At 40.9% G+C, this 26,903-nt stretch overlaps 2 protein-coding genes across 6 annotated transcripts in view; both read left to right on the forward strand.

Annotated features, from left to right (window-relative positions):
- The first annotated feature begins 95 nt into the window (after nt 1-95).
- On the forward strand, nt 96-8,995 carry LOC113926729 (testis-specific Y-encoded-like protein 1). Of its 2 annotated transcripts, XR_003521408.1 has the most exons (2): nt 96-1,563; nt 8,979-8,995. XR_003521408.1 is itself a non-coding variant. In XM_027602047.1 (1 exon), exon 1 carries the CDS (start codon nt 191-193, stop codon nt 1,487-1,489), a length of 1,299 nt encoding a protein of 432 aa, XP_027457848.1. In that variant the 5' UTR covers nt 96-190; the 3' UTR covers nt 1,490-3,383. The 2 variants fall into 2 exon arrangements, 1 of the variants encoding a protein (XP_027457848.1); XM_027602047.1 differs by lacking the exon at nt 8,979-8,995 and having other exon boundaries at nt 96-3,383.
- COL10A1 (collagen type X alpha 1 chain) overlaps nt 1,545-26,903 on the forward strand; it is a 156,180-nt gene continuing 130,821 nt past the window's right edge. The window contains exons 1-3 of one of the 4 annotated variants that reach the window (XM_027602044.1): nt 1,545-1,563; nt 25,624-25,705; nt 26,787-26,866. Coding sequence is in view for 1 of the 4 variants with exons in the window: in XM_027602038.2 (XP_027457839.2) it covers nt 18,688-18,763; nt 26,787-26,866 (156 nt within the window). In the remaining 3 variants the exon portion in view is untranslated. Of the gene's footprint in view, nt 1,564-18,543; nt 18,764-25,623; nt 25,706-26,786; nt 26,867-26,903 lie in introns of those variants that run through there. The other 3 variants (XM_027602040.2, XM_027602038.2, XM_027602041.2) reach the window with 3 other exon arrangements.

A 26,903-nucleotide genomic window follows, 5' to 3' on the forward strand; every position in this document is an offset into this window, starting at 1 on the left:
CAGGCAAGGGCGGAGCAAAAGCAGCGACTTCTCGCGTTCTGGTGGGATCTACGGCCCTGACGTCAGACGTCAACCTCGCGGAGACGCTCGCGAGATTAGAGGGTGGGTGGTGCCAACCCTCGGCTGGCGAGCCGGTGGCTTTTGTGAGGAAAACGGACGTTAGTCTACCGTCGGTCAGGCTGCTACTGACATGAGCGGCCTGGCTGGGGCTGAGAGGTCCCTTTTCCCCCAAACCGGCAGTCTCACGATTCCCGACCATGCCCCAGGAGACCTGGACGCAGACCAGTGCCTGAAGCTCCGTGAGGAAACCGAGGTGTCGCAGGTGATGGCGGAGCCGGGTGCGGGAAGCTTGAACACGGTCGCGCTCCCACCGCCTCAGCTTCCAGAAGAGCGGGGAGCCTTCCACGCCCCCGCGGGCTGTGGCCGCCCTGCCCAGATCCGAGGCGGTGGGAATCGCGGTTTCGCAGCGACCGAAGCGGGGCAGGCGGAGGCTCCGCCTCTCACGGAAGGCCTGGAAGCTGTGTCGGTGTCCGTGGCAACGGACAACAGCCTGAAAAATGGCTGTCAGAGTGGAGAGCCGCGCGGCCCAGGTGGGGAGAAGCCAGAGAGGCCGGGGTCTGGGATGTTGGCAGAGGTGAAGGCCAAGGCCCTGGAACCTGAGAAGTGCGCCATTTTCTCCGTAGCAGTGGATGAGGAGGTGGTGAAGGAAGGAGTGAAGGAGGAGGAGGAAGTGGTGGTGGAGCAGAAGATGGAGATAGAGAAGCAAGTAGGTGAAGAAACAGAAATGATTGAAGAAAATAGAGTGGTAGAGGAGGGGCAGGAAGAAGCAGGGCCCCGACCCTTGAATATGGATCTCCGCATGAACCCCCTGGAAGCCATCCAGTTGGAACTGGACACTGTGAATGCTCAGGCTGACAGGGCCTTTCAGCAACTGGAGCATAAATTTGGGCGGATGCGTCGTCACTACCTGGAGAGGAGAAACTACATCATTCAGAATATCCCGGGCTTCTGGGTCACTGCCTTTCGGAACCACCCCCAGTTGTCCCCCATGATTAGGGGCCAAGATGCAGAGATGTTAAGATACATAACCAATTTGGAGGTAAAGGAGCTCAGGCACCCTAGAACTGGCTGCAAATTCAAGTTCTTCTTTCGAAGAAACCCTTACTTCAGAAACAAGCTTATTGTCAAAGAATATGAGGTCAGAGCCTCTGGCCGAGTGGTGTCTCTTTCCACTCCAATCATATGGCGCCGGGGCCATGAACCCCAGTCCTTCATTCGCAGGAGCCAAGATGTCGTCTGCAATTTCTTCACCTGGTTTTCAGACCACAGCCTTCCAGAGTCTGACAAGATTGCTGAAATTATCAAAGAGGATTTGTGGCCAAATCCACTGCAATATTACCTGTTGCGTGAAGGAGTCCGTAGAGCCAGACGTCGCCCCATAAGAGAGCCAGTAGAGATCCCCAGGCCCTTTGGATTCCAGTCTGGTTAATCTCGGCCTTTGGAAATACTGCACAAGGTCCCCTACCACCTCTTGCTGGACCTGTGCTTGGACAACAGAAATGGGTATGCCTTCTGCCTTTTTTTTTTTTTTCCCCCTTTCCTGACGTTTCTACAACTTTTTTCCTCTGGACATTGTTTTCTTAACCTCAAGATTGAGACTTTCAAGGCCATGCTCCTCCATTTCCACATGGCCTTCATGCCATTCTGCATTACTATCACATGCTGCATGGTCATGATTCACATTAACTCCTAGGCCAGGCTGTAAATTGCATTACCTTTATATGCACTGCATGGACCCTGTTTGTTTCCAGGGCCTTTGGTCTGCCTCTTAGCACCTGGAATTCCAGCTTTGCCCTTAGTACAGGCACGCAGCCTGTGGACAGTTGTGGGGCAGAGAGAGCAGCAGTGTGCTACTTGTTCTATGTGATTTATGTAATTCCATTGCTCTTCTTGCACCTCTGGTCACCTCCTACTGCCTACTACTGGCTATGCCCACCCAGCTTGGGCTCCTGCCTACCTTGCAGATAATTGTTGGCCCTACTGTCTGGTTTCTGGCAGACCAGAATCTCTAGAACTGCTGGTGGACCCAGGTTTCCTGCCAGCACACAAAAGACCCTTCCATTCCTCTCCCCAAAAGACCTCCTTGATTCCTCACCTCCCTCTTCCTTCCGTCTCCATGGTCCAGAACACTACTGTCAGGCTAATGATCAAGCTAGTGACAAGTTAGACCTTATTCTTATGGCCAGAGTAAGGATGGTGTCCATTCTAACTACCACGTTTTCTCAGCCTCAACTAGTAAATTCACACAAAACTTAGGTATACCTCTTGTGCCTCCTCTCCTTACCCTGAACGTGATTAAATGCCAGGGTGGCAGTACACTTTTTCTCCATCTGTCTCCTGTCCCTTAAAAAAAAAAAAAAAAAAAAGTGATAGCTCAAAAGCGTCTGCAAAAGCAGCCCTTTTAGTTTAATTTGGCTTTAGCTCTTCATTATTTCCAGGGACAGGTTGTCTTGTAAAATAGATTGCTGGAGCTCTTATTTCTCTCTGCTCTCTTCTCCACCTTCCACCCCCTTTAGCGACACCTAGAGCGTTTAAAGGGAGACAGATCTAGTTCATGGTGGATGGAAGAACCAGAGATTGTGGTGGGTGCCCTAAGCGGGGGAAAATGAACAGAAGACCCCAGGCAAAAATGAGCAAGATAAAAATTGGGCTCAGATTAAGACTGGCTGACAGAGCCTTCAAGGAAGAGATTTTCTCTTTCAGTGGTAATGGGAGGAGAAGTAGTTTTTCTCAGGATTTCCGTGGGAGAATTGAAGGGGATTGGAGTGTTAAGTGTATTGCCTAGAGAAGAGTTTTTTAAAGAAACAAAGCAATTTTGGGTGCTTTCTCTTGTTTTCATTTGATTTAAATTATTCAGAAGATTACTGTGTTTTTTGTTTTCTGGTGTTTAGTAAAATAACATTTTCTGTTTCTGCTTACTGGGAAAATTGAGCTGTGTAGGCTTTCTTTTTGCTTTAAATTGGGAATATTTTGAAAAAAATAACAGTTTTACTTTCCTGTAAGATACAGAGACTTAAATGAATATGAGAGTTTTCGACTTCCTGTTTCTGTTAAAACTGTATCCTTAGAAATATAATTTGTGTAATTTGATTTTGTCAGAATCTGAAGACTGGAAATTGTTGTCTTCATGGAAGAATACCTACAAAAGATGTTTGCTTGATTGTCTTACTTGATAATTTATCCTGGTAACAACTTAGTAATTGATGTTTTTTTTTTTTTCCTAAATACTTGTGAGATTGCTCTGTCAAATTGGAAATGTAACATTGGCATATTTGTTTTTCCTTATATGTGTCCTAGTAAAATAAAAGCATGTTACTCTGCTAGATTTCTTATTTTTCACTCTGCCCATAAACATGCATGAAGAAATTGTTCAAAATAACAACAGATTATAGAATTTAAAATTCAAAAAATGGGGCGCCTGGGTGGCTCAGTCGGTTAAGCGACTGCCTTCGGCTCAGGTCATGATCCTGGAGTCCTGGGATCGAGTCCCGCATTGGGCTCCCTGCTCGGCGGGGAGTCTGCTTCTCCCTCTGACCCTCTTCCCTCTCGTGCTATCTCTCATTCTCTCTCTCTCAAATGAGTAAATAAAATCTTTAAAAAAAAAAAAATTCAAAAAATGGATACAACAGACATTATCCCAAAAATAAGGAACTAGGGCACAGTGCTGTACCTTCCAAGGTTGGGAGGGTTGTTGCTATGGGTTTGGCTTTAAAATGTTAACAGGGTGCCTGGGTGGCTCAGTTGGCTAAGTGGCTGCCTTCGGCTCAGTTCATGATCCCAAAGTCCCGGAATTGAGTCCCACATCAGGCTCCCTGTTTGGCAGGGAGTCTGCTTCTCCCTCCGACCTTACCCCCTCTTGTGCTCTCTCTCTCTCTCAAATAAAATAAAATCTTAAAAAAATAAACAATTGCAAGTGCTTACTCATGATGTCAGTTTTTTCTATATAACTTGTATAGCACCACCACTTCCTTCACTTCCTTAAAGCCTCCATTTCTGTCTGTAAATGATATTCTCAGGTCATTTGGGTTCTTATTTTTGTTCACTTGCACATTTAATAAGCAAACAATTTCTATAAGTGATAAATTATTCTATCCTCATACTTTCTTAGCTGTAAAAACTTATTCATTCTTTTCTTCAAAACTCCCCACCTTCTATTTGTGTCAAATTTTTCAAGGCCTGAGAGGTAACTCTTCTGCCTTAACAGCTTTTCTGTTCCCTTAGGGAAAATGAAATGTCTTCTCAAGTACTTGGTGTACTTACAGGGACTTCTTTTCTAGAAAATAACATAACAGTTTGTTAACAGTGAATTCCACAAATATTTATTAAGGCATTTTGTCAGGCCTTGGGAAGATAAGAATAAGAAGATAAAGTCATTCCCTTTATTGTTAAAGAATTGGGGAAAAACTGATAAGCAGACAAATGACACATACACTAAAATACAAATACATTTTCACAGGTTTTTCCACTCTTTCCCTTTCTATCTAATTTGGAAGCTTTGTGAAAGCAGAGGTGATGGGATATCTTTTATATCTCTCACTGCTTCTAGCATGTTTTGCTCATAGTCGTTACCAGATAAATACTGAATGACAAAATGAATAACTCAAATGGAAAAAAAGAACAAAATACTCTGGTACCCAGAAAGACTTGATGAAGTAATGGGAAGAAGATGGTTTTTAAAGCAACTGTAAAATTGACGTAAAAAAATTTACAAAGCCTTTCTTAAAAGCAAATTTCTTGTTTAGGTGATTAGAAAAGTCTAAACCCTGTAACATTTAACCTTTCACTTGCCATTGTAATAGAGCATTACTTAACTTTGGATCAACAATTATGTGCTTTATTTTTGTATATTTTAAGGTGACTGTTAACACTGGAGATAGGAGTTAGACTCTAGACATGTGCTGTCCAATACAGTATCCATTAGCCACCCATGGCTACTGAGCACTTGAAATGTGTCTAGTCCAAATTGAGGTCTGCTCTGAGTATAAAATACACACTGGATTTCAAAGACTTAGTATGGAAAAAATGTAAAATAACTCAATTTTGTATATTGGTTGCATGTTGAAATGGTAATATTTTTGACAAGTACATATAAATATATTAATAACTTCCCTTTTTTTGTGCTACTGGTAAATTTTAAATTAGATGGGACAGCATGATTCTAGGCTTCTTGAATATCTCAAAGTGTATAAAATACATGTGAAAATTAAACTTTCTCCCCATGAAATTTTTTGTGACTTTAAGACAAGGGTTATCTAGTTAAAATTTAAGATGGGTAAAGTATAGCTAGATGCCAGTGGGTAAAAAAAGGGTAAAAATGAAATGTCCTTTATCGACTTTTCCTTGAGTACCTAAGATACTCAGTACTTTGCAGGATGCCTGGGTGGCTCAGTCTGTTAAGTGTCTGCCTTCGGCTCAGGTCATGATCCCAGGGTCCTGCGATTGAATCCTGTGAAGGGCTCCTTGCTCAGCGGGGAGCCTGCTTCTCCCTCTGCCTGCTGCTCCCCCTGCTTGTGCTCTCTCTCTCTCTCTCTGACAAATAAATAATATTTAAAAAAAAAAGATATACTCCATACTTTGCAAAACATAATGTGTAAAATTATGTTTCTGGATATAAGTAGGGTACATCTGGGTGTCAAATTGGCACTAGTAGTTACTATATTGGGTTATCTAAAGGAGTCCCTTAACAGTATTTAGGACCTGTAGCTTCATATTTTTCTAGAATAAAATATTCTGTATTTTTGGTTTATAAAAATGTAGCTCAGAACAGAAACAGTACATGAAGCTCAGAAAAGAGAATTTCAGTTATCAAATACACCATTTTGTGTATGTTAACGTAGGCTCTAAATTTTAACAATTGGCCAGGCAACAGAAAAAAAGAATCTGAATCTAGCATTGCATCAAGTCAATTCAATGCTCACCACTTGAAGCATATTTTATGTTTGAAAAGTAGTGGAGCCTTGCAGCAATTATTATTTTGTATTGGTTATTAAGGATTATATGGGATAGTAAAGTGAAGGTTGTCCTTGCTCTTGAACTCACTCATTGAGGGGGTATTTTTCTTTGAATGTTCCCTCTTCAGCAAATTCACATACTCAAACCAGTCATGTGCACAAGAAAACTCAGGATTAACATGGCAAAAAGGTGTCAGAGATGATCAGGACTGTCCTTTCAGGGCTAACTTCCCCTCACTCAATATTAATATATAATTGAAGTCCTAGAGTATGAATGTGGTGGATATAATATTTATCCATTCACTAGATATAAGGGAGGTATTTCATTTGTGAGCAGTGCTTTCTCCATGTTTGCTTCAAGTGTTTTTTTCAGTCCTGAAGGGCCACTTTTAATACATTTTCTTTGGCCTCTGCGGTTCTCAAGACTTACAGAAGAGTTTCTGTCAGGCCACATTAGGAAAATGTCTACTTTTTGGCTTCACTTTTTCAGGATTTGCATTTAATGTAATTTTTTTTTTTTTTTGAGAATAGGTCAGGAAGAAATGGTTCTATTAAAAGTAAAAAGGGCCACTTAAGGAAGCTGCTAATTTTTATAAATACCCAGATGTCTTATTAGTGGCCTGAAGAGACAGAGAAGACACACTAGCTTTATTTATTCAAAGATTTTATTAAGTAATTTCTGCACCCAAAATGGGGCTTGAACTTACAACTCCGAGATCAAGAGTCACATGCTCGGGCGCCTGGGTGGCTCAGTTGGTTAAGCGACTGCCTTCGGCTCAGGTCATGATCCTGGAGTCCCGGGATCGAGTCCCACATCGGGCTCCCTGCTCGGCGGGGAGTCTGCTTCTCCCTCTGACCCTCTTCCCTCTCGTGCTGTCTCTCACTCTCTCTCTCTCAAATGAATAGATAAAATCTTAAAAAAAAAAAAGTCACATGCTCTATTGACTGAGCCAGCCAGTTACCTGGACACACTAGCTTTAAACTGGAATTAAATCACAGTTTTACAATCTACTACCTACTGCATTAGCCAAAATAAATACCTTTTCTGAGCCTTGGTTTCCTTGTCCATAATGCAGGGTGATAATACCTGTTTTATAAGCTAATATTCTCCCAGGATATATTTGGAGAATGCCATTATAAGGTTGTAGAAAGCATACATTTGGGAGTTTATTATGTGCCAGGCACTGTGTTAAAAGATTCTAAGTATTAACATAGTTAATACAGGTTAGAGTGTGAAAATGCCAAGCACAATGCCGGGCATATAATATGTAATAAATATGAATTTCCATTTACCTTCCTCTCCATTTTAATTTCGCATTTAATTTACATCCAGACAGTTATCTAGCCTAATATTTCTCAAACCCAACTGCCCATTATAAATAGCTGGGGAGTGGGGCACCTGGGTGGTTTAGTTGGTTAAGCATCTGACTCTTGGTTTCAGGTCAGGTCATGATCTCAGGGTCCTAAGATCAGGCCCTGTATCGGGCTCCGCACTCAGAACAGAGTCTACTTGTCCCTCTTCCTCTGCTCTTCCCCTTGCCCGCTATGTCTCTTTCTCTCTCATAAATAAGTAAAATCTTAAAATAGCTGGGGAGCTTTGAAAAATTCTGATACCTAGGCTCTCCCCTCAAACCAGTTAAATTAGATACAAAGGTACAGACAGATTTGAGAATCATGAATAACCTTTCCTTGGACTCCTCAAGTGAGGGAATATTCACTCCCTCCCCAGTTTTGTTAGATTTACTCAGAAACATACTGCCTTATAATATCCAGCTATTGCAAAGGACCTGGCATACAGTAGGCTCTCAACACATCTCCATATTTTGACCCCTGTAGTCTTGTAGAATGTAATTAGCCTGATGCCACAAAAGAGTTAAGTACTTGAAGATCATCATCCTGTCCTTCCCCTTAACAGCTCCGCACTCCCTCTACCACCGCCACTACCAACCTAGCTATATATAAATTCCTTCAATGTTCCTTATCCATTGTGTATGCTAATAAACAAGATTCATTACGCCAGTGTTTTTCCTAAAGTCAGGTGCCCTGAACTGAACAAAGTAACATCCAGATAACAAAATAGAATGAGATTCTCACTGCCTGTATTTTACATAGTATATTTCTTTAAATGGATCTTGGGAGAACATTAGCTTTTGGAGCAGCAATATTTGCCTTTTCATTCCTAATAAGATTAAAATTTTAACAAGTAGATATTTTTAAAGTATTCATGTGCTGAGTTAGGCTTCTTATTATACTTCATTGAAGCTTGTGTCCAACACTTCCCATGTAGCTATATTAATTTTTATTAAATTAGGCTAATTCTTTTAACCTATTCATGTTTGGAGGATCATTAATTATTCCTAATGAGTAATTTTACTCCCTAATTTCATGTCATTTGCAAATCTGGTCTGTAGCCAGGTCATTGTTGAAGTTCTCCCAGGAAGCTTCCTTTTAGGGTAACAGCATCTTTAGGATCTTTCATAAACTATGGCTCCAGCTATTCTCCCCACTCCCACCCCCAGTTTAACTTTGTCCTAGGGCATCAGCAAACAAACTTGGTACCTCTTTAGAATTTAGGGAATGATGCCCCCTCCAGGCTGAGAGATTAGAAAGTGTGCCAATTCCTCCCAGATGCAGTCCATAATACCTGATGTACTTTGTCTTTCAAATACCCTTGTCAAAAAAGGAATGACTTTGTAGTGATCATTTTTTTTAATGGCAGTATTAATATTTTAATATTATTTCAACTGTGGTTTGAAATTTTTCAAAACAGAAAGTTGGAGAAATATTTAAAATGTTAATATAGCTTATTTTTATCAGTCACCAAAAATAGAAAATATAAAAGTACACAGATAAAGTTATAATTGAGAATTTTGACCAACTTCCATCAAGGTAATAATACTATTTAAAAGATTGTTCTATAATTGGAGACTTTATTTTTTTTAAAGCTCTTATTTATTTTTTTGACAGAGAGAGACACAGTGGGAGAGGAACACACCAGTGGGAGTAGGAGAGGGAGAAGCAGGCTTCCCACTGGGCAGGGAGCCTGATGCGGGGCTCTATCCCAGGATCCTGGGATCATGACCTGAGCCGAAGGCAGACACCCAACGACTGAGCCACCCAGGTGCCCCTATAATTGGAGACTTTAGGAGGTAAGTAGGAAGCACATATTATTGTGAAGAGCTATCAGTGATGTTGGATTATTTCCTACATCACTAGAGAGTTCTAGAGAGACCCAGCTGGGACATTGCACCAAATTGACCACATACATAGAAACTTATTTTAAGATTCATGTATTCCTCTACAAAATTCTGGAAACATGGGTCTTCTTATTAAGGGCTTGATTTCAGCACACATTTCTTGAGGCTGAGGTCCACTAATCGAGCAGAGGTTTGCATTGCAGAATCAGCCACAGCAACTGATTCATACACATAAGCCTATGAATGTCTTCTGAGATAGTAACTTCATTTCCAAATCTGCATTTCTTTTAAGCTTCAAACTCTGATTCCAGAATTTATGGTGGCTTAGTATTGGCAAATGAGTGTGTTCTCCACTTGCTTTCTGGTCTGTATACATATCCAGTTTGAATCCATTTGCATTTTCTTGATCACATTGATAGTGCTAACATTGAGTGATTAAATATTTAATCCCTACCACCTCACTGTGGTATGTGCAGTAGCCCTCTCTCTTTGCTCATTTAAATGACCAAAGATGTTACCTAAAAATAGATTTTCTTTTGTTTTTGGAATTTGTCATTGTTTTCTGATTAAAGTATAATTTACATACGGCACAAGAATGTTCATAACAGTTTTATTCATAACAGTTCAAAGCTAGAATCAAACCAATGTCCACCAAAGGTGAATGAATAAATTATGGTGTATTCATACAATGGAACATGACTCAGCAACAAGAAGGAACAAACTACTGATCATGCAACAACATGGATGCATCTCAAAAACATTTTTAAGTGAAAGATGCCAGATAAGAGATTACATACTAGGGGCACCTGGGTGGCTCAGTCACTTAAGCATTTGATTCTTCATTTTGGCTCAGGTTATGGTCTCAGGATAGTGAGAACGAGCCCTGCACTGGGCTCTGTGGTCAGTGCGGAGTCTGCTTAAAATTCTCTCCCTCTGCCCCCCACCTCGCTATGCATACGCTCTCTCTCTCTAAATAAATAAATAATTTTAAAAAAGAGAGTACATACTACATAATTCCATATATGTGAAGTTCAGTAGCATGGGAAACTTACCTATGGTGACAGAAATCCAAAGAGTAGTTGCCTTAGGGTTGGTAGAGTAACTGGGAAGAAGCATGAGCAAACTTCCAGGGGTGATAGTAACACACCATATTTTGATTTGGGTAATGATAACGTGGATGTATCCATTTGTCGAAACTTGTCAAGCTGTACAATTAAGATTCATGCATTTTAGTGTATGTAAATTATAACAATAATAGATTTAAAAATACTGTCATGAATTCAAAAATTGGAATTGCATTTGCCCATTTCTACTATTTTGACTTTTTTTCTGTGCTTAAATAAAAGTTGCTGACTCTGGGACACCTGGGTGGCTCAGATGGTTAAGCACCTGCCTTTGGCTCAGGTCATGATCTCCAGGTCCTGGGATTGAGCCCTGAGTCGGGGGAGGGAGGGGTGTCCCTGCTCAGGAGGAGTCTGCTTCTCCCTCTGCCTCTCCCCTGTGTTCGTGTTCTCTTTCTCAGGTGAATAAATAAAATCTTAAAAAAAAAAAGTTGCTGACTCTACTTGCATGATTTTATTTGCAAATTCTTCTTATTGCTGTATAATTTCATTTATAATCCCAATTTTGGAATTACTTTTTTTCTTTTTTTACTTTTCTCCTTCAATTCCAGGCAAAAGTTGATCTCTCAAGAGATTTCCCTACTTTACAAACTAAGTGGTTCTGTTACCTCACATCACTGAAGATGTTGAGTCTGCTCAGGACATACTGACCTATAAGTAGTACTAACATACTTACTCAACAATTTTCCTGTGTTTCCCTTTTCATTTCTGCACATTCAGATGCCTACAAGACAATTCTCTGACCTTCTTTACTTGGACCCTTCTCTCTGACTCTTCACTTCAATCTACTACTCTCCATTATCCTAATGCAGTAGATTGCAAAGGGTGGTCCCCAGACCAGGAACATGAGGTTCACCTGAATCTTTTAGAAATGCAAATTTGAGAACCCCACTCCTGCCCTGTACAATCAAACTCCGAGGTGGAATCTAGCAACTGTATTTTAACCAGCACTCCAGGTGATTGTGATGCATGCTAATGTTTGGGAGATCATTGCCCTAAACCCTATTGCTGCTCCTGCTTCATCTCTTAGTTTCCTGAGTTTGTTTTTCATTATAAAAACAAAACAAGATATTTATCTATAGTCTTTTTTTTTTTAAAGATTTTATTTATTTATTTGACAGAGACACAGCGAGAGAGGGAACATAAGCAGGGGAAGTGGGAGAGGGAGAAGCAGGCTTCCTGCCGAGCAGAGAGCCTGATGTGTGGCTCGATCCCAGGACCCTGGGATCATGACCTGAGCTGAAGGCAGACGCTTAACAACTAAGCCACCCAGACTTTTTTATCTATATTCTTAATCACATTTGAGTTCTCTGCCCCATGGAGTCACAGTTTAAACCTTCGATATCGAATTCTGCTCCAAGTACACATCTTTGTCTTCAAATCTTCTCAGAGGATTGTTAAAAATATCAGGAATTTCCATGTATGCTTTCATTTTATGTCTGTAATCCTACAGTCTTTGTATCACTATCCCCATGTGATAGGGAATTAGAGGTTTAGCAAATTGAAGTGTATTAACCTAGATGTAAGTAACACAGGTTGTATTCAAGTAGGTTTTCTTATTTCTAGCTAGAGCACATCCCACTATATTGCAGCAACCTATAATTTTGGCACAAAAACATATGTAAAATCCTAATTATAAATTTATTAGTCAAAGTTATTCCCAATCTATTCATGAATGGCTTTATAAAGGGATGTATTTGTCTTGCTCTATCAGATTATAACTATTTCCTGTATTTAAAAATGCAGTTTTTTAAAAATGTTTTATTTATTTATTCATGAGAGTCAGAGAGAGAGAGAGAGAGAGAGGCAGAGGCAGAGGGAGAAGCAGGCTCCCCGCCTAGCAGGGAGCCCGATGTGGGACTCGATCCCAGGACCCTGGGATCATGACCTGAGCCGAAGGCAGACGCTTAACCATCTGAGCCACCCAGGCGCCCCTAAAAATGCAGTTCTTGATATTTGCTGTCTGAATTAAACTGCTTGGTTTTACTTTTCTTCAGAAGAATAGAATTAGGGTGCTTGGGTAGCTCACTCGGTTAAATGTCTGCCTTCAGCACAGGTCCTGATCCCGGGATGGAGCCTTGTGTGGGGCTCTCTGCTCAGCGGGGAGTCTATTTGTCCCTCTCCCTCTGCACCGCCCCCCCCCCCCGCTCGTGCATGCACGTGCTCTCTCTCTCTCAGATAAATAAATAAAATCTTAAAAAAAAAAAAAGAACAGAATTAGCTAAGGTAGTTCAAATGTTTTAATATACTTCTGGAATTTGGCTATCACTGAGAAAGTGGAGAATGTGTATTTATTGAGATATGAGTCAATTGGGTGATTACTTATAACCGCACTTAATACTTGTCATCCTCTTCACCAAGCTCTAACTTCTCTTAGCACAGTAAAGAGTTGTTTTGAGATGGGTCTAGTCTATAGTGGTCCAGGTGCTGTTGTAGTCAGACTACTTCCTCCCTCTAGTGACCAGGGATGAGAATACCATATCATTCACAAGCATTTACAAACTGATTATCAATGTATAGATGGACTTCCTCCTGCGGTGTTTGGGAAATTTGCTAGTTATTTTATTAAAATGAATTGTAGGTGTTACCAGTAATGTCATTAGGGACATTAGGGAAGCTAGATATCCTGCAATGTGAGGGATAGTGCCCCATATAAAGTAATTATCCAGTGCTAAACATATAGATGAAAAATCTATTATTTAAGCCTAGAACCTAGCACCATTTTACATATGAGAACATTTTGCACTGTTATTTTTCTTTTTTATTTTTTAAGTAAACTCCACCCCTAACGTGGGGCTTGAACTTAAGACCCTGAGATCAAGAGTCACATGCTCCTGGGTGCTATATGTAAGTGATGAATCACTAAATTCTACTCCTGAAACCAATATTACACTGTATCTTAACTAGAATTTTTTTAAAAAAAATTTTATTTATTTATTTGTCAGATAGAGAGAGAGAGCACAAGCCGGGGGAGTGGCAGACAGAGGGAGAAGCAGGCTCCCTGCTGAGCAAGGAGCCCAATGCAGGACTCGACCCCAGGACCTTGAGATTATGACCCGAGCTAAAGGCAGATGCTTAACTGACTGAGCCACCCAGGCATCCCAACTAACTAGAATTTAAATAAAAACTTGAAATAAACAAACAAATAAAAAAGAGTCATATGCTCTACCAACTGAGCCAGCCAGGCCCTCCTTCCTCCCCACACTGTTTTAAACACTGTATTTTTTGAAAGCAACTTATTTCATCTACTCTAAACTCTATGGCTACCACACTGCTTGTAAGATACATCATCATTTAACACTGAGAATGAGAACAATTGCTAAACTCTGACACAAAACTTTCTAATACTTACACTTTTTATTTTATCAACAAATCAAGTGAAAAGGAACCTACAGAATGGGAGAAAATATTTGCAAACCATTTATCTGAAGAGGTTAATCTCCAAAATATATAAGGAACTAGCAATTCTAAGATATAGGCATCTAACTACTTCATCATGTCATTTAGTGTAGGCATGACCTTCTTCTTATTGCACTAAATCTTTCCTCGCTTCTAGCTCTTCTCTCTGTCCTTCGGCCCCCAGTTTGCAAGATGTAAAAATGGGAACTAAGGGGTTTAAATGATCTGTTAAATATGTTATTCTGGATCCTCTGAAAAGCAGAAATCAAGCTAGGATTAGATTTTATTAGGGGATTTTATTAGGGGAAATGCAAAGATTTTATTAGGGGAAATGACTGTGTGAGTGAGTGAAATGGAGAGGGAGCCAGAAAGAAGATGGAAGAGGCATTTGACCAGAAAGAAAATCTGATTCTGAATGAAAAAGAGAGCAAGAGAAAGTTGGGTAGAAGTGTTCTAGTCTCTTGTGCCATCCAAGGAAGAATTCAGCAAGGTCAATAGGGAGTCCTTGAGCCAGCCAGAGTCAGCTGCCAACTGAGTCCCAAATCTTTTAGGAATGGTCTTGCCTTAGTTTCCTAGCCATACTCAGTCATTGGCTGGAGCAGCTCATAGGAGGTAGGGCCAGAATGCAAAGCAGGCTATAGATGTAGGGTGCAGCATTCAGGTTCTTGAACAATTACTCTCCTTATATTTGGAAGACTGTGAGGTGCATTTTCATGGCCACCACATCAAACTTCACACTGAATTGGTACCAAAGCCAGATCCACCCTTGATTCTTGCCTGCAAGAAATTCAATTAGACTAGCATCTTCTTTGAATGTGAAGGAAGCTGTTCTTCAGCCATTGTTTTCCCAAAAAGCAGGACAGCTTTCTATTGTAAATGGCAATTTTGCCTGGCCCTGGACACACAGGGTCTGTCTGCTGAAGATGCCTTTGTCTTGTCTGAGGAAGAGAAGTGTTTCCATAGAAAGCTTCTGTTGCTGCTCAACTTAATTCTGGGCGTTGGAGCCCTGGAGAGGTGACTCAAGTCATAGGGACATAACTCCTTCCATATGTTAAGGGTCATTTAGGGGAAATTGTTTGAAAATTCAGTATCTTTTGGCTGTAACGGTCCATGAAATAATTTTTAAAGAAAAGAAGGAAAAAAAGAAAGATGGAGATGGGGGTGAGGGAGGAGGAAAGCAACATCAGGGAAGCGACTTACAAGGAAGGTTCACCCACATTACAATATTGACACATTACTCTGAGCAGTGGATAAAGACAGGTTGAGTGATCTTGCTATTCCCATTTTTTTTTTTTTTTAAGTAGGCTATACACAACTTAGGGCGTGAACTCACAACCCCAAGATCAAAAGTCGCATGCTCCACTGACTAAGCCAGCCAGGTGCCCCTAATGATTCCCATTTTATAAAATGTGGAAATTGAGATTAAAAAAGTTAAACCACTTGCCCAAATTCCCATTGCTCATGAAGGCAGAGATGGAAATGCAGCCCATGTCTTTTGCCCTCATCCAATAAGACTGGGTCTACACAATACCAATAAAGAAATAACAAATGAACAAAGGGAATGTTAACATCTGATGGATTGAGAACTGTTGACTTAATGGCATTGAATCCAGGATCCTGAATTCTTGTTTCTCCTTTTAGTGATTGGGCACTTCCCCAACAACAACTAGTATCTTCCCGGATGTGCAGAGGGGAATAGAATAAGATTTAACGTTAAATTGGGATGACCACGCGGTCTTATTTCTAAGAAAGCACCTTTGCATTTTATATGTTGCGTAGAATTGCAGACAATATAAGGAGTGAGTGTGCAGGTTCTTGAGTCAGATTACGGCTCTATCAGTGCTGTGTGACTGTGGATAAACCACTCAGTTCCTCTTTGCTTGAGTTCCTTCTGAGGTAATGTAAAATGGAGGTCATAATATTGTTACCTCTCGGGGTTGTTCTGAGGATTAAATGAGATAACACCTTTAGAAGACACTAAATAAATGAGGCTATGATGAATATATAACCAGAAACCCTATCATTTTGAAAAGATAAACAGCAGTGGATATTTCCTAAATTTTCCAGTATTTACTATACAGTTTAGTAAAGTCATTCCTATTTGACTGTATTATGTTTGAACTTTTGTTAAAGTCCTACTAGTCCTGTGGCAAATGAAAATTACCTCCTGGATTTTCATGGCATTTCCTGCAAATATTTTTCCATATGGTCATGTTACTGATATATCTTTTTCTCTGTAGTGAGGCTTATTGCCAATTGCCTACAGAACAGGCTTTGTTGTGTATCCAAAATCCAATATTCTAATATGCAGATAAAATGATTCATACCTATAATATATATCCACTCAATGCAAAATAAAATGCTAGCACAGTCATATCATTCATTTTGGTAAAACCTTTTAAATTTTGCATTTAAATCAAATAATCAAATTCATTGCAGTCTTCAACGAGATAGTCACTAGGTTATATTATCGTAGATGCCAAGGAAGAAGCCCCTATGCAGCCATCCTTGTCTAGCCGGGATGAGGAGACCGATCTGCATAAAACCACCAAGAAAATTAAAGATAGAAGGTAAATTCTAATTTGCATGGTGAAGGTCATAAGAGCTATAGAAATTCAGAGGACTATCAGAATGGTAAGGTGATAAGGAAAGGTTATGCATAGGAGATGGGAAGAGGCAGTTTGGCAATTAATATCTTACCATGAATGAGTTAACTACTCTGTGATTCCTGGGTCCTTGTTTATGAAATTAAATGCATTAAAATGCCTAAGGCAATCTACATGAGGTAGGCTTGAATGGAGTTTCAAGAATGGGCAGGTTATTATTAGTGGGAAATTGATTCCGTTGACAGGAATAATTAAAGCTAGGGATGGGTATATTTCAAGTAGTAGAGATAAAAATCTTTTAAAAAGTTTGGTATATGCAATGAGAAAAAAGGTGCACAGGTAGTAGCAGTCTTACATACTTTTCTAATTTTCTGTTGCAAATAGCAAATTCTTTCTTTCTTGTATGGCAAAGGAACTTTCATTCAACATTTGCTGCTTCTCTGCTTCTTGGCTCAGGTTATAATCCTAGAGAATTAATCCTTCCACACCGCAAAGATTTCATAAGAAAGGAGACAAGGCAGAGTAGTGTCAAAGAATAACCCAAAGTCATAAAGTCACTTAATTATAGCACATTGTTTACTTACTTACAAAGAGGATAAATCAGTAGATTGATTTCACCCCACAGAGGCAAAATAGGTTTTTTAAAAGAGGAAAAAAAGGAGAGAAAAGTAATTGTAGTCTGAGAAGAGTGAATCTTGTTTGCACAATTTTTATGGGTTACCTGATTAGCTGCAGCAGTCAATCTGGACAGTCTGTCCTTGAATAGGCTGATTAGGGGTACAAAAATATCTTAATTGCTTATAAATTCTCTAGTAAATCTTTGTGAGCTAAAACTATGAAGCTGCATGATAGGCTGTTTCTCTGTGATGTCTGCCAGTGTTTTTTTATCAGCACCTCATTCTTAGTTGCACAGGGTCTGCACTACTTCCCTCAGTATATCAGCTACTTTTTTGTAAATGTGTTTCCCCTACATCCTTACTTTTCACTGGATCCTCTTCTGAGTCCTAATTTAAAAGTGATCATAATCTGCGGTGCTCTGTAGTGTAGTTTCTATTACAAAGAATTATAATCATAAACATTTTTCTAATATGAATTTAAGATGTTAAACAAAAATATGCAAAATTTAAGTTTTCCTTCATTCTTGTATTCATCTAAGTATTAACACCAGTTTTTCCATACTCCAGCAAACAAAACAACACATAGAACAGTATTGACATTACTGTTAGATGAATTGTATGAGCCGACTTGAAAAGAGAAATTTTAAGTAAATATTTTAACATTAACATTTTAAATGTTACTTAAACTATTTTAATTTGGACAATTAATAGTTTCAGTGCCCCAAACAGTTGATTATTGCTTCCATCCTGCAGTAAATTATCATAGGGGCAAATTTTGGCAAATATTTGCTGGCTTCATGCCCACAGGCATTATAAAGCAAGAACTCCTTTTAGATTAGGATTATAACCTGAGAATAAGCAACATATATGTACAATTTTGGAAATTAAAATCTGAGATCACGTCTTTTTCAGTAATGCTTAAAGGCTAAATTTGCGTGCTCATGGGTGTGGGTCAGCTCTAAGTAAGGAAAATACATTTGCTACTTATATTAGTTAAAAGTGAAGAGGTAATATTGTCCAACAGCTTCACAGGTGTTGGCCAACATACATAAATACATGAAATAATTCTTCATTATGTCTTGTTAGGATGAGAGAAGCCTCCCTTTCCACAGCTTCTAAGTTTTTTAAATCAACACTTCTCTTAAGACGAAACTCTGCTCATCTCAATTCTTTGGTAATAGTCATGATCTGTACACTAAAAAAAGCAGGCATGTGAATTGCTGAGTCCATCTTACCATCCACGAAAGGCCCTATGAGCGGACGGACTCGAACAATTACTTAACCTTTCTTATCTTTTAAGTATTTTAAGAGAAAATTAACAGTGTAGGTGACTTAGAAATTCATTCAGAGCCTTAGAAATGCACATTAACACAATTCTCACATGTTTGAATTTGGTCTGCACCCAGTCATGTAAACCAAATCTTTTACAAATCTACTCCAGACCATCACATCTTACACACCACCACACAAAGACAAAGGCATACCCTTGACTGTCGTAATCACAAGGCTCAGCGAATTCTCGCGCGATGTGACGACGCCGCTGCCGTGATGTCACCGGTTGCCATAGCAGCATCCCTCCCGAGTGGAAAAGAGGGGCGGATTGGGGCGGAGCGCGGCTTCTGCGGAGGACAAGGGACGCTCTCCTCCTGCAGGTTTGCCTTCTACCAAAATGAGCGGCCTGGATGAGGGCAACAATCTTTCTGTCGCTAAAGACTGCGGCTTAGCTACTGGCGACCATGCCCCGGGACATCCGGACCCTAAACCAGTGCCAGGGCGAGGAAACCGAGGCGACGCCGGTGATGGCGGACACAGGTGAGGGCGGCTTGGAGACCGCCGCGGAGGGAGGCGCACCCCAGAACCCCGCTAGTTGTGCGCCGGTGCTCCGCGTTCGAGTTTTTGGGAGTCGCGGCCGTGTAGCGACCAGAACAGGCCAGAAAGAGGTTCTGCTTCCCACGGAAGGTTTGGCAGCAGCCCTGCCTCAGCCTCCGCTGCGGTGGCGACCGACAATAGCCAGGAAAATGGCTGTCAGCGTAGAGAGCCGCAGGGCCCTGCTGGGGAGAAAGCTCTAGAAGCCTGTGGCGCAGGGGGGTTGGGGTCTCAGATGACGCCTGGGGCGAAGGCCAAGGAAATGACAAAAAAGTGCGCCGTTTCAGCGGCTGCGGAAAAGGAGGGAGGAGCAGAGGAGGTGGTGGAGGAAAAGAAGGTGATGCAGAAGGAAAAAAAGGTGGTAGGAGGAATGAAAGAGGAGACACGGGGCAAGGCCCGAAGATCAATAACTGCATGGATTCGCTGGAGGCCATCGATCAGGAGCTGTCAAATGTCAATGCCCAGGCTGACAGGGCCTTCCTTCAGCTGGAGCGCAAGTTTGGCCGCATGCGAAGGCTTCATATGCAGCGCAGAAGTTTCATTATCCAAAATATCCCAGGTTTCTGGGTCACTGCCTTTCGGAACCACCCCCAGCTGTCACCTATGATCAGTGGCCAAGATGAAGACATGATGAGGTACATGATCAATTTGGAGGTGGAGGAGCTCAAACACCCCAGAGCAGGCTGCAAATTCAAGTTCATCTTTCAGAGCAACCCCTACTTCCGAAATGAGGGGCTCGTCAAAGAATATGAGCGCAGATCCTCTGGCAGGGTGGTGTCTCTTTCCACTCCAATCCGCTGGCACAGGGGCCAAGACCCCAGTCCCATATCCACAGGAACCGGGAAGGAAACACTATCCCCAGTTTCTTTAACTGGTTCTCAGACCACAGCCTTCTAGAATTCGACAGGATTGCGGAGATTATCAAAGCAGAACTGTGGCCCAATCCCTACAATACTACCTGATGGGTGAAGGGCCTCGCCGTGGAATTCGAGACCCAGCAAGGCAGCCAGTGGAGAGCCCCAGGTCCTTCAGGTTCCAGTCTGGCTAACTGATGACCTTGTGAGAAGCTCCTGCACAAGTCTCCTCACCACATCCCCTTGAACCTATGCTTAGCCAACAGCATGCAGTCTTCTATCTGCTTTCTCTTCACACTGGAGTATTTTATTCTTTGGTTCTTCCAAATCTTCAACAATCAGTTGCAAGGTTGACTCTTACACGCTTGTGTTCTTCTTCCTCTGGACCTTCATGCTCTTCTGTATCCTGTTACATGTTCCAAGTGCATGCCTTGCACTGCTTCTATGCCAAGCACATGATGCTGTAGATAGATAGGCACTGCCTTCCTTTGCATGCCTTGGGCCCTGTCTGTGACCATGGTCTTCTCCCAGATTTTTAAGTGGTTATCTACCACAAAGAAGCTTTGAAATACCTTTGCAAATAACTAGCTGGGCTTCATACTTAATGCTGACTGTCCTCCTGATACCCATGTACTGTATGTCAAGTTCTTTGAATTTCACTGCTGCAAGATGAAGCTGATCTAGATGATGCAGCCGTCAACCCAAACTGGACATTCTCGCTACCACTGACTGGTTCCCTAGCTGCCTTCCTGGCCTGTGCCATCCACCCAGCTGGTTATCTGGCAGAATAAGGTGGCTGGTGGGGGCTGCTAGGCGTGAATGAGGTAACAGATGAGAGGTGTTCAGTGTTACTGCATTGGTCTTCTTTTGCCTTTGGGCACTCTGCTTTGTGAACAGGTACTGGTGAGTATGAAGGTCTGTGCTATGGCCCACCCAAACCTGCTCTCGGCCTTCTGGGTAAACTTCGCATAGGCACCACTGCCTGCTTCCTCAGCAACTATCTGTGGACTTAAGATCCCAGGCAGCATATAGGGAACTTCCCCTCAAACTCCCTACCCCATCAAATAGTTACCTATAAACCCAATTGGCTGTTGGGCAGGTTGGGCAGTGATACATGATAGTGTATGACTATACAAGGCTGGTAATGGTTCACTTCCAGCAGTTAGGCTTTCTGAGCTGTAGCCAACAAAACACCCTTAATCTGGGCAACTTTGTTAGGTATCCCCCTCCTAACTCTTGCACTCATTCTCAGAATGACAGGATGAAGTTGCTAGGGTGGCGGCACTGAGGGAGAGGTGTTTCTGGTCTGTGGGGCCTGTTCTGTATCTGTCTCTATCTTTCTCTCACTCCCCCTCCCCCCCCGCCCCGCCCCCGCCACCACCACCTTGTTCTCTCTGCTTCCCTCTCCCTCCCTTCCTCCCTCTCTCAAACAGTTACAGCTCGGAAACAGAAAACTGAACTGGCAAAAGCAGGCTTTTTGTTTAATTTGCTCTCACCTTGATTGTGTCCAGAGGGAGAAAGGTACTGTACAATAGACTCCAGATCGCTTACTGTGCTCTTCTGCTCTCATGCCTCCCCCCCAATTCCTTTTTAGTAGGGTCTGAAAGTTTCAAAGGGAGACCTGTAGGTTGTTTAGTTATGAGCAGTGTTCTTTTGGGCCAACTTTGACGACCCCACCCTTTTCCAAAACTGTGTGTTTCTTGAGTTTAGTTTGAGCAGCAGAGGGGAAAGACGGGGGGGCCCTCACAGTGATGGATTTAAGGCAGACCCAGAGCAGGGTGTGGTCTAAAGCAACCAAACTTAGTTTCACTCTTTTTTAAACCTGGAAATTTGGGGGTGTGTGGCCTTGGATCACTTAGAAATAACCCCAGGGCAGCATTTTGAGGGTCACCTCTGTCCTCTTTTATTACTGCTTTGATGTCTCCGGGGCCTCCATCCTATGGCCTGGCCTTCCTGGCCTCTCCCTCCTCAGCTTCCACATTTTCCTTCCCTGCTTCACTCCCCAAAAACAGGGAGCAGGCTGCAGTCTACACTGTGGGAGATGCCAGGCTTCCCTCCTAGGGCGGTATGGGGATGTGTGGTGTCTGGATTTCCAGTAGGTGGGACAGCAATGCCGTCAGGGCTGTCTTACTTGGGTGGTATATAGTGCTAGTAATGACTGTCTGCCTCTTTCTCCTTTTTTTTGAAGGCCTTGCTCTAAGCTCTAAGTGTGTTTGGGAGGTCTGGGCACAGCAAGTGGGGAGAGGGTGCTGTGGCCTGAGGAACCTGAAAGCCCAGAAACAGAAATGAACCTGCTGTGGAGTAGTCTTGGAAAGGCACAGGGAAGACTGGAACCCTGCAGGGTTGGGGATGGTGGGAGAGGTCCCTGAAGCTTCTCCCAGGAGAGGTGGGAGAATCAAAAGTGGTTGATGTTTAAAGAGGATGCTTGGAGTAGTTTTCCCTTGAATTCACCAGTAGATTTTTTATACAGAAAAATGCAAGTCTGGATGTTTTCTCTCTATTATTATAGGAGTGTTCTTTTCTATGTGGAAGATTAATGGTATATACTCCTTATTTCACTGTATTTGAGTAAAATCCTATTAATTCCTTTCTCTATTTTTGCTTGCTGGCAAAATTGACATTTACAGGCCTGCTTTTTGCTTGTAATTGAGAATGTGTGCAAAAATATCAAACTTGTTCCTGTGCAGTATGAAACCTGTGAATATTGATTAATATATCAGCTTGTTCTGGTCTGTCTGTATATATAGTTGTAAGAAAATATAATTTGAATGTGATCTTTGAAATTTTGCAAATTGTTGCTGTGTCTTGTGAAAGTAATCTCAAAAAGAAAAACTCTAACTCGATTGTCTTGATATTTCTTGCCCTAATAATAATGTTGTACTTGACATTTTATGTTCCTAACCAGTGTAAGTACTTGTAGAATTGCTCTGTCAAACTAAACAAGGATCATTAAGTACTTTAGTCTTCTTCTATGTGCTCAAAGGAAAAATAAAGTCTGTCACTCTGCTGTATTTCTTTTCACCAAAAAATAAAAAATAAAATTCTGTGTTGTCTAGGCTAATAAAAGGTTGGGAATTCATTAAAGTTATCCAATTGTCACAGTAAGCATTTTCCTGAAGCTTCAAAAAAAAAAAAAAAGCCACCAAATTTCTAAGACATTTTTTTCTTGGAAAAGCCCTAACTGCATGCTCATGAACATAATTTTTCCTATTCAACCAGTGCAGTTCTTGAAGGTAATGAAGCACCATTTCTTGATTTTAGTCATTTACTTAAAATACTGTTTTTAGTAGAAAACATTTTTGGCTTTTTAAGTTTTTATTTTAATTCCAGTTAATTAACATACAGTGTTATATTGGCTTCAGGTCTACAATATAGTGATTCAACAGTTTCGTACATCACCCTGTACTCATCTTAGCAAGTGCACTCCTTAATCCCTATTACCCATTTAACCCAACCCCTCACTCCCTCCTCTCTGGGAGCCATCAGTTTGTTCTTTATAATGAAGAGTAGTTTCTTGATTTATCTTCCCCCCCTTTCCTTGTTTGTTTTGTTTCTTAAATTCCACATATGAATGAAATCATAATGGTATTTGTCTTTGTCTGACTGACTTATTTCGCTTAGTGGAAAACTTTTTTATAAAGATTTTTATTTATTTGACCGAGATACAGTGAGAGAGGGAACACAAGCAGGGGGAATGGGAGTGGGAGAAGCAGGCTTCCTGCTGAGCAAGGAGCCCCATGTGGGGCTCAATGCGGGGCTCGATCCCAGGACTTTGGGATCATGACTTGAGCCAAAGGCAGCTGCTTAACGACTGAGCCACCCAGGCGCCCCAGTGGAAAACTACTCTTAATGCACCATTCTTGTTTACATTTTTGTTAACTGATCTTATTCTTTTCTGAGTGAGCTTAAGATAGACTTTTGGAAGAAATTAATCTTTGTGTATTCTTTAAGTGCTTAATTTCTTTTCCTACAAGTGTGTTGCTTCAAAAAGAAAGAATAACCAAAAAAATTGTGACTGACACAGTGTATAGAAACAAATGATCTCAGACATCTCAATCTAATTACCAATAATGTTTTGCTGTTCAGCAGTTGTCACATGAAGTTTTGGAAGCTAAATACTTCTGCAATCTCTGGAGTTGAGGGAGCTATGGATATTGCAAGACCTGTGAAAATGAATGGTATTTTTAGCCATCTAAACAAAAATTTTACATAAATGGCCCCAAATTATTATTAAACAGACCTGCTGACTCTTGATGCAATCTGTACTTGCAAGTTTTACTTAAGTATAATTTTTTCTAGGCCTGGAGAACTTTAAGTTTTAGAGAGCTAGGTTTTCTTTGCAAACTGTACACCCAACTTAATTCTAAATTTTCCTTATAGTGTTCATTTTACCTTTTCAATTTAGTGATTGATTTTTTCTGCATCAACCACTTGTTTCAAGAATTATCTCTTATCCTTTTCTGGACATGGTCAGAAAAATGTCATTTTTTTGCCCTTGGTTTATTATCAGCTTTAACCAATAGTATTCATTTTTCTAGTAGGTTGGTGCTCCTCATTTGTTAGATTACCATGGTTTCTGTTCTGTTTAATAAAATTAGATTCAATTAGATATTATGTAGGTTTCACTTACCAATTGGTTTACTCCTATATCCCTGTTCCATTTCTTTTCATTGCCTTGTTTTTCTCTTTTAAAAACTTTTTATTTATTTATTCATGAGAGACAGAGAGAGAGAGAGAGAGAGAGGCAGAGGGAGAAGCAGGCTCCCAAGGAGCAGGGAGCCCGATGCGGGACTCGATCCCAGGACCCTGGGATCATGACCTGAGCCGAAGGCAGATGCTTAACCATCTGAGCCACCCAGGCGCCCGCCTTGTTTTTGTTAATTCTAGACCCAAATAATTCCTTATGCAGACCTTCAAATCAGTTATGAGGTTCTCTCGTCCTCTGTTCACCAAAGAAGTATCATTTGGTCTGCTCAGGCCATATTGCCGTTAGTAGGGTCATTCTTCATAATTTCCCTGGTGCCCACATAACAGAATCTCCTTGGGCATTCTTTTCCATTTCTGGGTATTCAGCTTAGACCAGACTCACAAAAGGCTTCTCTAACCTTCCTTACTCAGGGTCCTTTCTCCCCACGATTCCTGTTGCTGCTACTGCTTCTCCTTTACCTCTAGTTGACTCAAGTTTCTGTAATCAGTGTTTATCATAAAAACAAACAAAAATTACCTGTATTCTTTTTGAATCCCCTGCTCCACAGAGTCACAGCTTGAGCCTTGGATATCTGATTTGCGTCAGAGATACTGTCTGGTTTGACAATCTCCAGAAATCTGAGGTGTGTCGGGCACATCCGTTTGTGTTCACATGTTACTTTCATAGTCCTGACACAGGTCTTAACTATCTCCACTTAAATAGTTGAGAAAACAGGCTCAGAAAGTTGAAGTAAATGTGCCTAAGATGCAAGTCACAGAGACGTGAATTTTTTTATTTCAAGCCTAGGGTATCTTCCATTATTATAAACATCTGTACTAAATTTGTCATAAAACAAAAATCATATTTATGTGAATAATCCGGACTCAGTTGAAGTTATTCTTCATTCATTCATGAATGGTCTTTGAAAGGGGTACTTTTTTTTAACCACTTAATACAGGGTTCCATACAGTCACAGATTAAAACACTACTGAAATTTACAAATGCAATCTCGATAATTGCTGCAAAAATGAATGAAATTAGCAGTTTGTTGCCTTCATCAAAGGGAGTAAATGTACCAAAAGGACTTTAAATATTATATTTATGGAATTTAGTTGCTAGGAACTGTAAAGAAGTGTTGACATTTGTATTAAACTTAGAGAATTTGAGTATTTTTTAATTGATTCAACATGGTGACTGCTTTTAACAGGCACTTAATAATTTATTTATGTTAATTAATTTTTTAAAGTGTTTTTTTTTTTTTTAAGTACAATCTACCCCCCCAATGCAAGGCTAAACTCAACGCCCAAGATCAAGAGTCTTCTGCTCTACCAACTGTGAGCCAGCCAGGTACCCCATTCTTCTCTTTATTAAACTTTATTAAGCTTTAATCTTTACCAAGAAAGTGCCAAGGCCAACCCACCAATAAAGTAAAATAAAGTTGTTTTTTTTTTTTAAGACTCTGAGAACAGGTGCATGGTATAAGAACCTGACTGCCAAGCAGTCTATGTGATATAGTTGTCATTCTATTTTTTTTTTAAGTTTTATTTATTTATTTGACAGAGGGAGCGCAAGTAGGCAGAGCAGTAAATAGAGGGAGAGGGAGAAGCAGGTTCCCCACTGAGCAGGGAGCCCAATGCAGGGCTCGATCCCAGGACCCTGGGATCATGACCTGAGCCGAAGGCAGAGGCTTAACCAACTGAGCCACCCAGGTGCCCCTATAGTTGTCATTCTAATTAATGACCCAAATTCTCTCAATAGGCCCAGATATCCCATCTCCCATTAAGTTTACTTGGATCGGTTTTCATTATTCCCTTTCCATTTTGGTTTCCTCAGCACCAAAGGGGAAAATTTGCTAAGTATGCAAGGTGAACGTTTGAACCTGAATATGAAGAGTTGACCTGCTTACTAATAACTTTAGTTTATGTGGCTTCCAAGAAGAGTAGACTTCATTTTATGTTTTAGGACTCCCATGTGGTTCTTGGTTCTCTTTTTTACTCTTCTAGTTAAGTTCTATGTTATAGATCTTTGCTTTAATATTTTTTACTAAATTGTTACTTTAGGACTGAGCCTGTGTATTTCTAATCCCTCACATGTCCTAGCATGGTGTGATTGTTAAATAGAAGTGTGGTTTTAAACTGAGAATTTGCCCCGATCTTTTCCAATGTTGGAAGACTTTTATGTGTCAGTCAACTAAGGGCATGAATTTTGGGGTGAAACTTGGGCTCATGTATATACGCTGTTCCTTAGTAACAGTACAATTTTGAGCAAGGATGTTATTTAACCTCTGTGAATTTCAATGTCCTTATCTGTAAAATTTTAATAATTATACACACCTCATAGGGATGCTGTAGGGGATAAATAAGGAACATGAAGTAGCCTGGTGAAGAGTTAGCACTCATTGCCATTATTTTTTTGCCATTATTTCTAGAGACCAACAAGAGATACCTTTTTGAATTCACCCTATGTGGACTGGACCATGCCCAAGGATTTTCATGGGTAGCACAGTGGGTGAGTTAACTCTTGAATATATCCCAGTCTTGCACTA

The sequence above is a fragment of the Zalophus californianus genome, chromosome 7 (assembly GCF_009762305.2).
Source record: "Zalophus californianus isolate mZalCal1 chromosome 7, mZalCal1.pri.v2, whole genome shotgun sequence".
Taxonomy (NCBI): Eukaryota; Metazoa; Chordata; class Mammalia; order Carnivora; family Otariidae; genus Zalophus; species Zalophus californianus.

What these genes read in the sequence shown, in the direction of transcription:
- LOC113926729 (XM_027602047.1), top strand. Translation starts at nt 191, where the DNA reads ATGAGCGGCCTGGCTGGGGCTGAGAGGTCCCTTTTCCCCCAAACCGGC.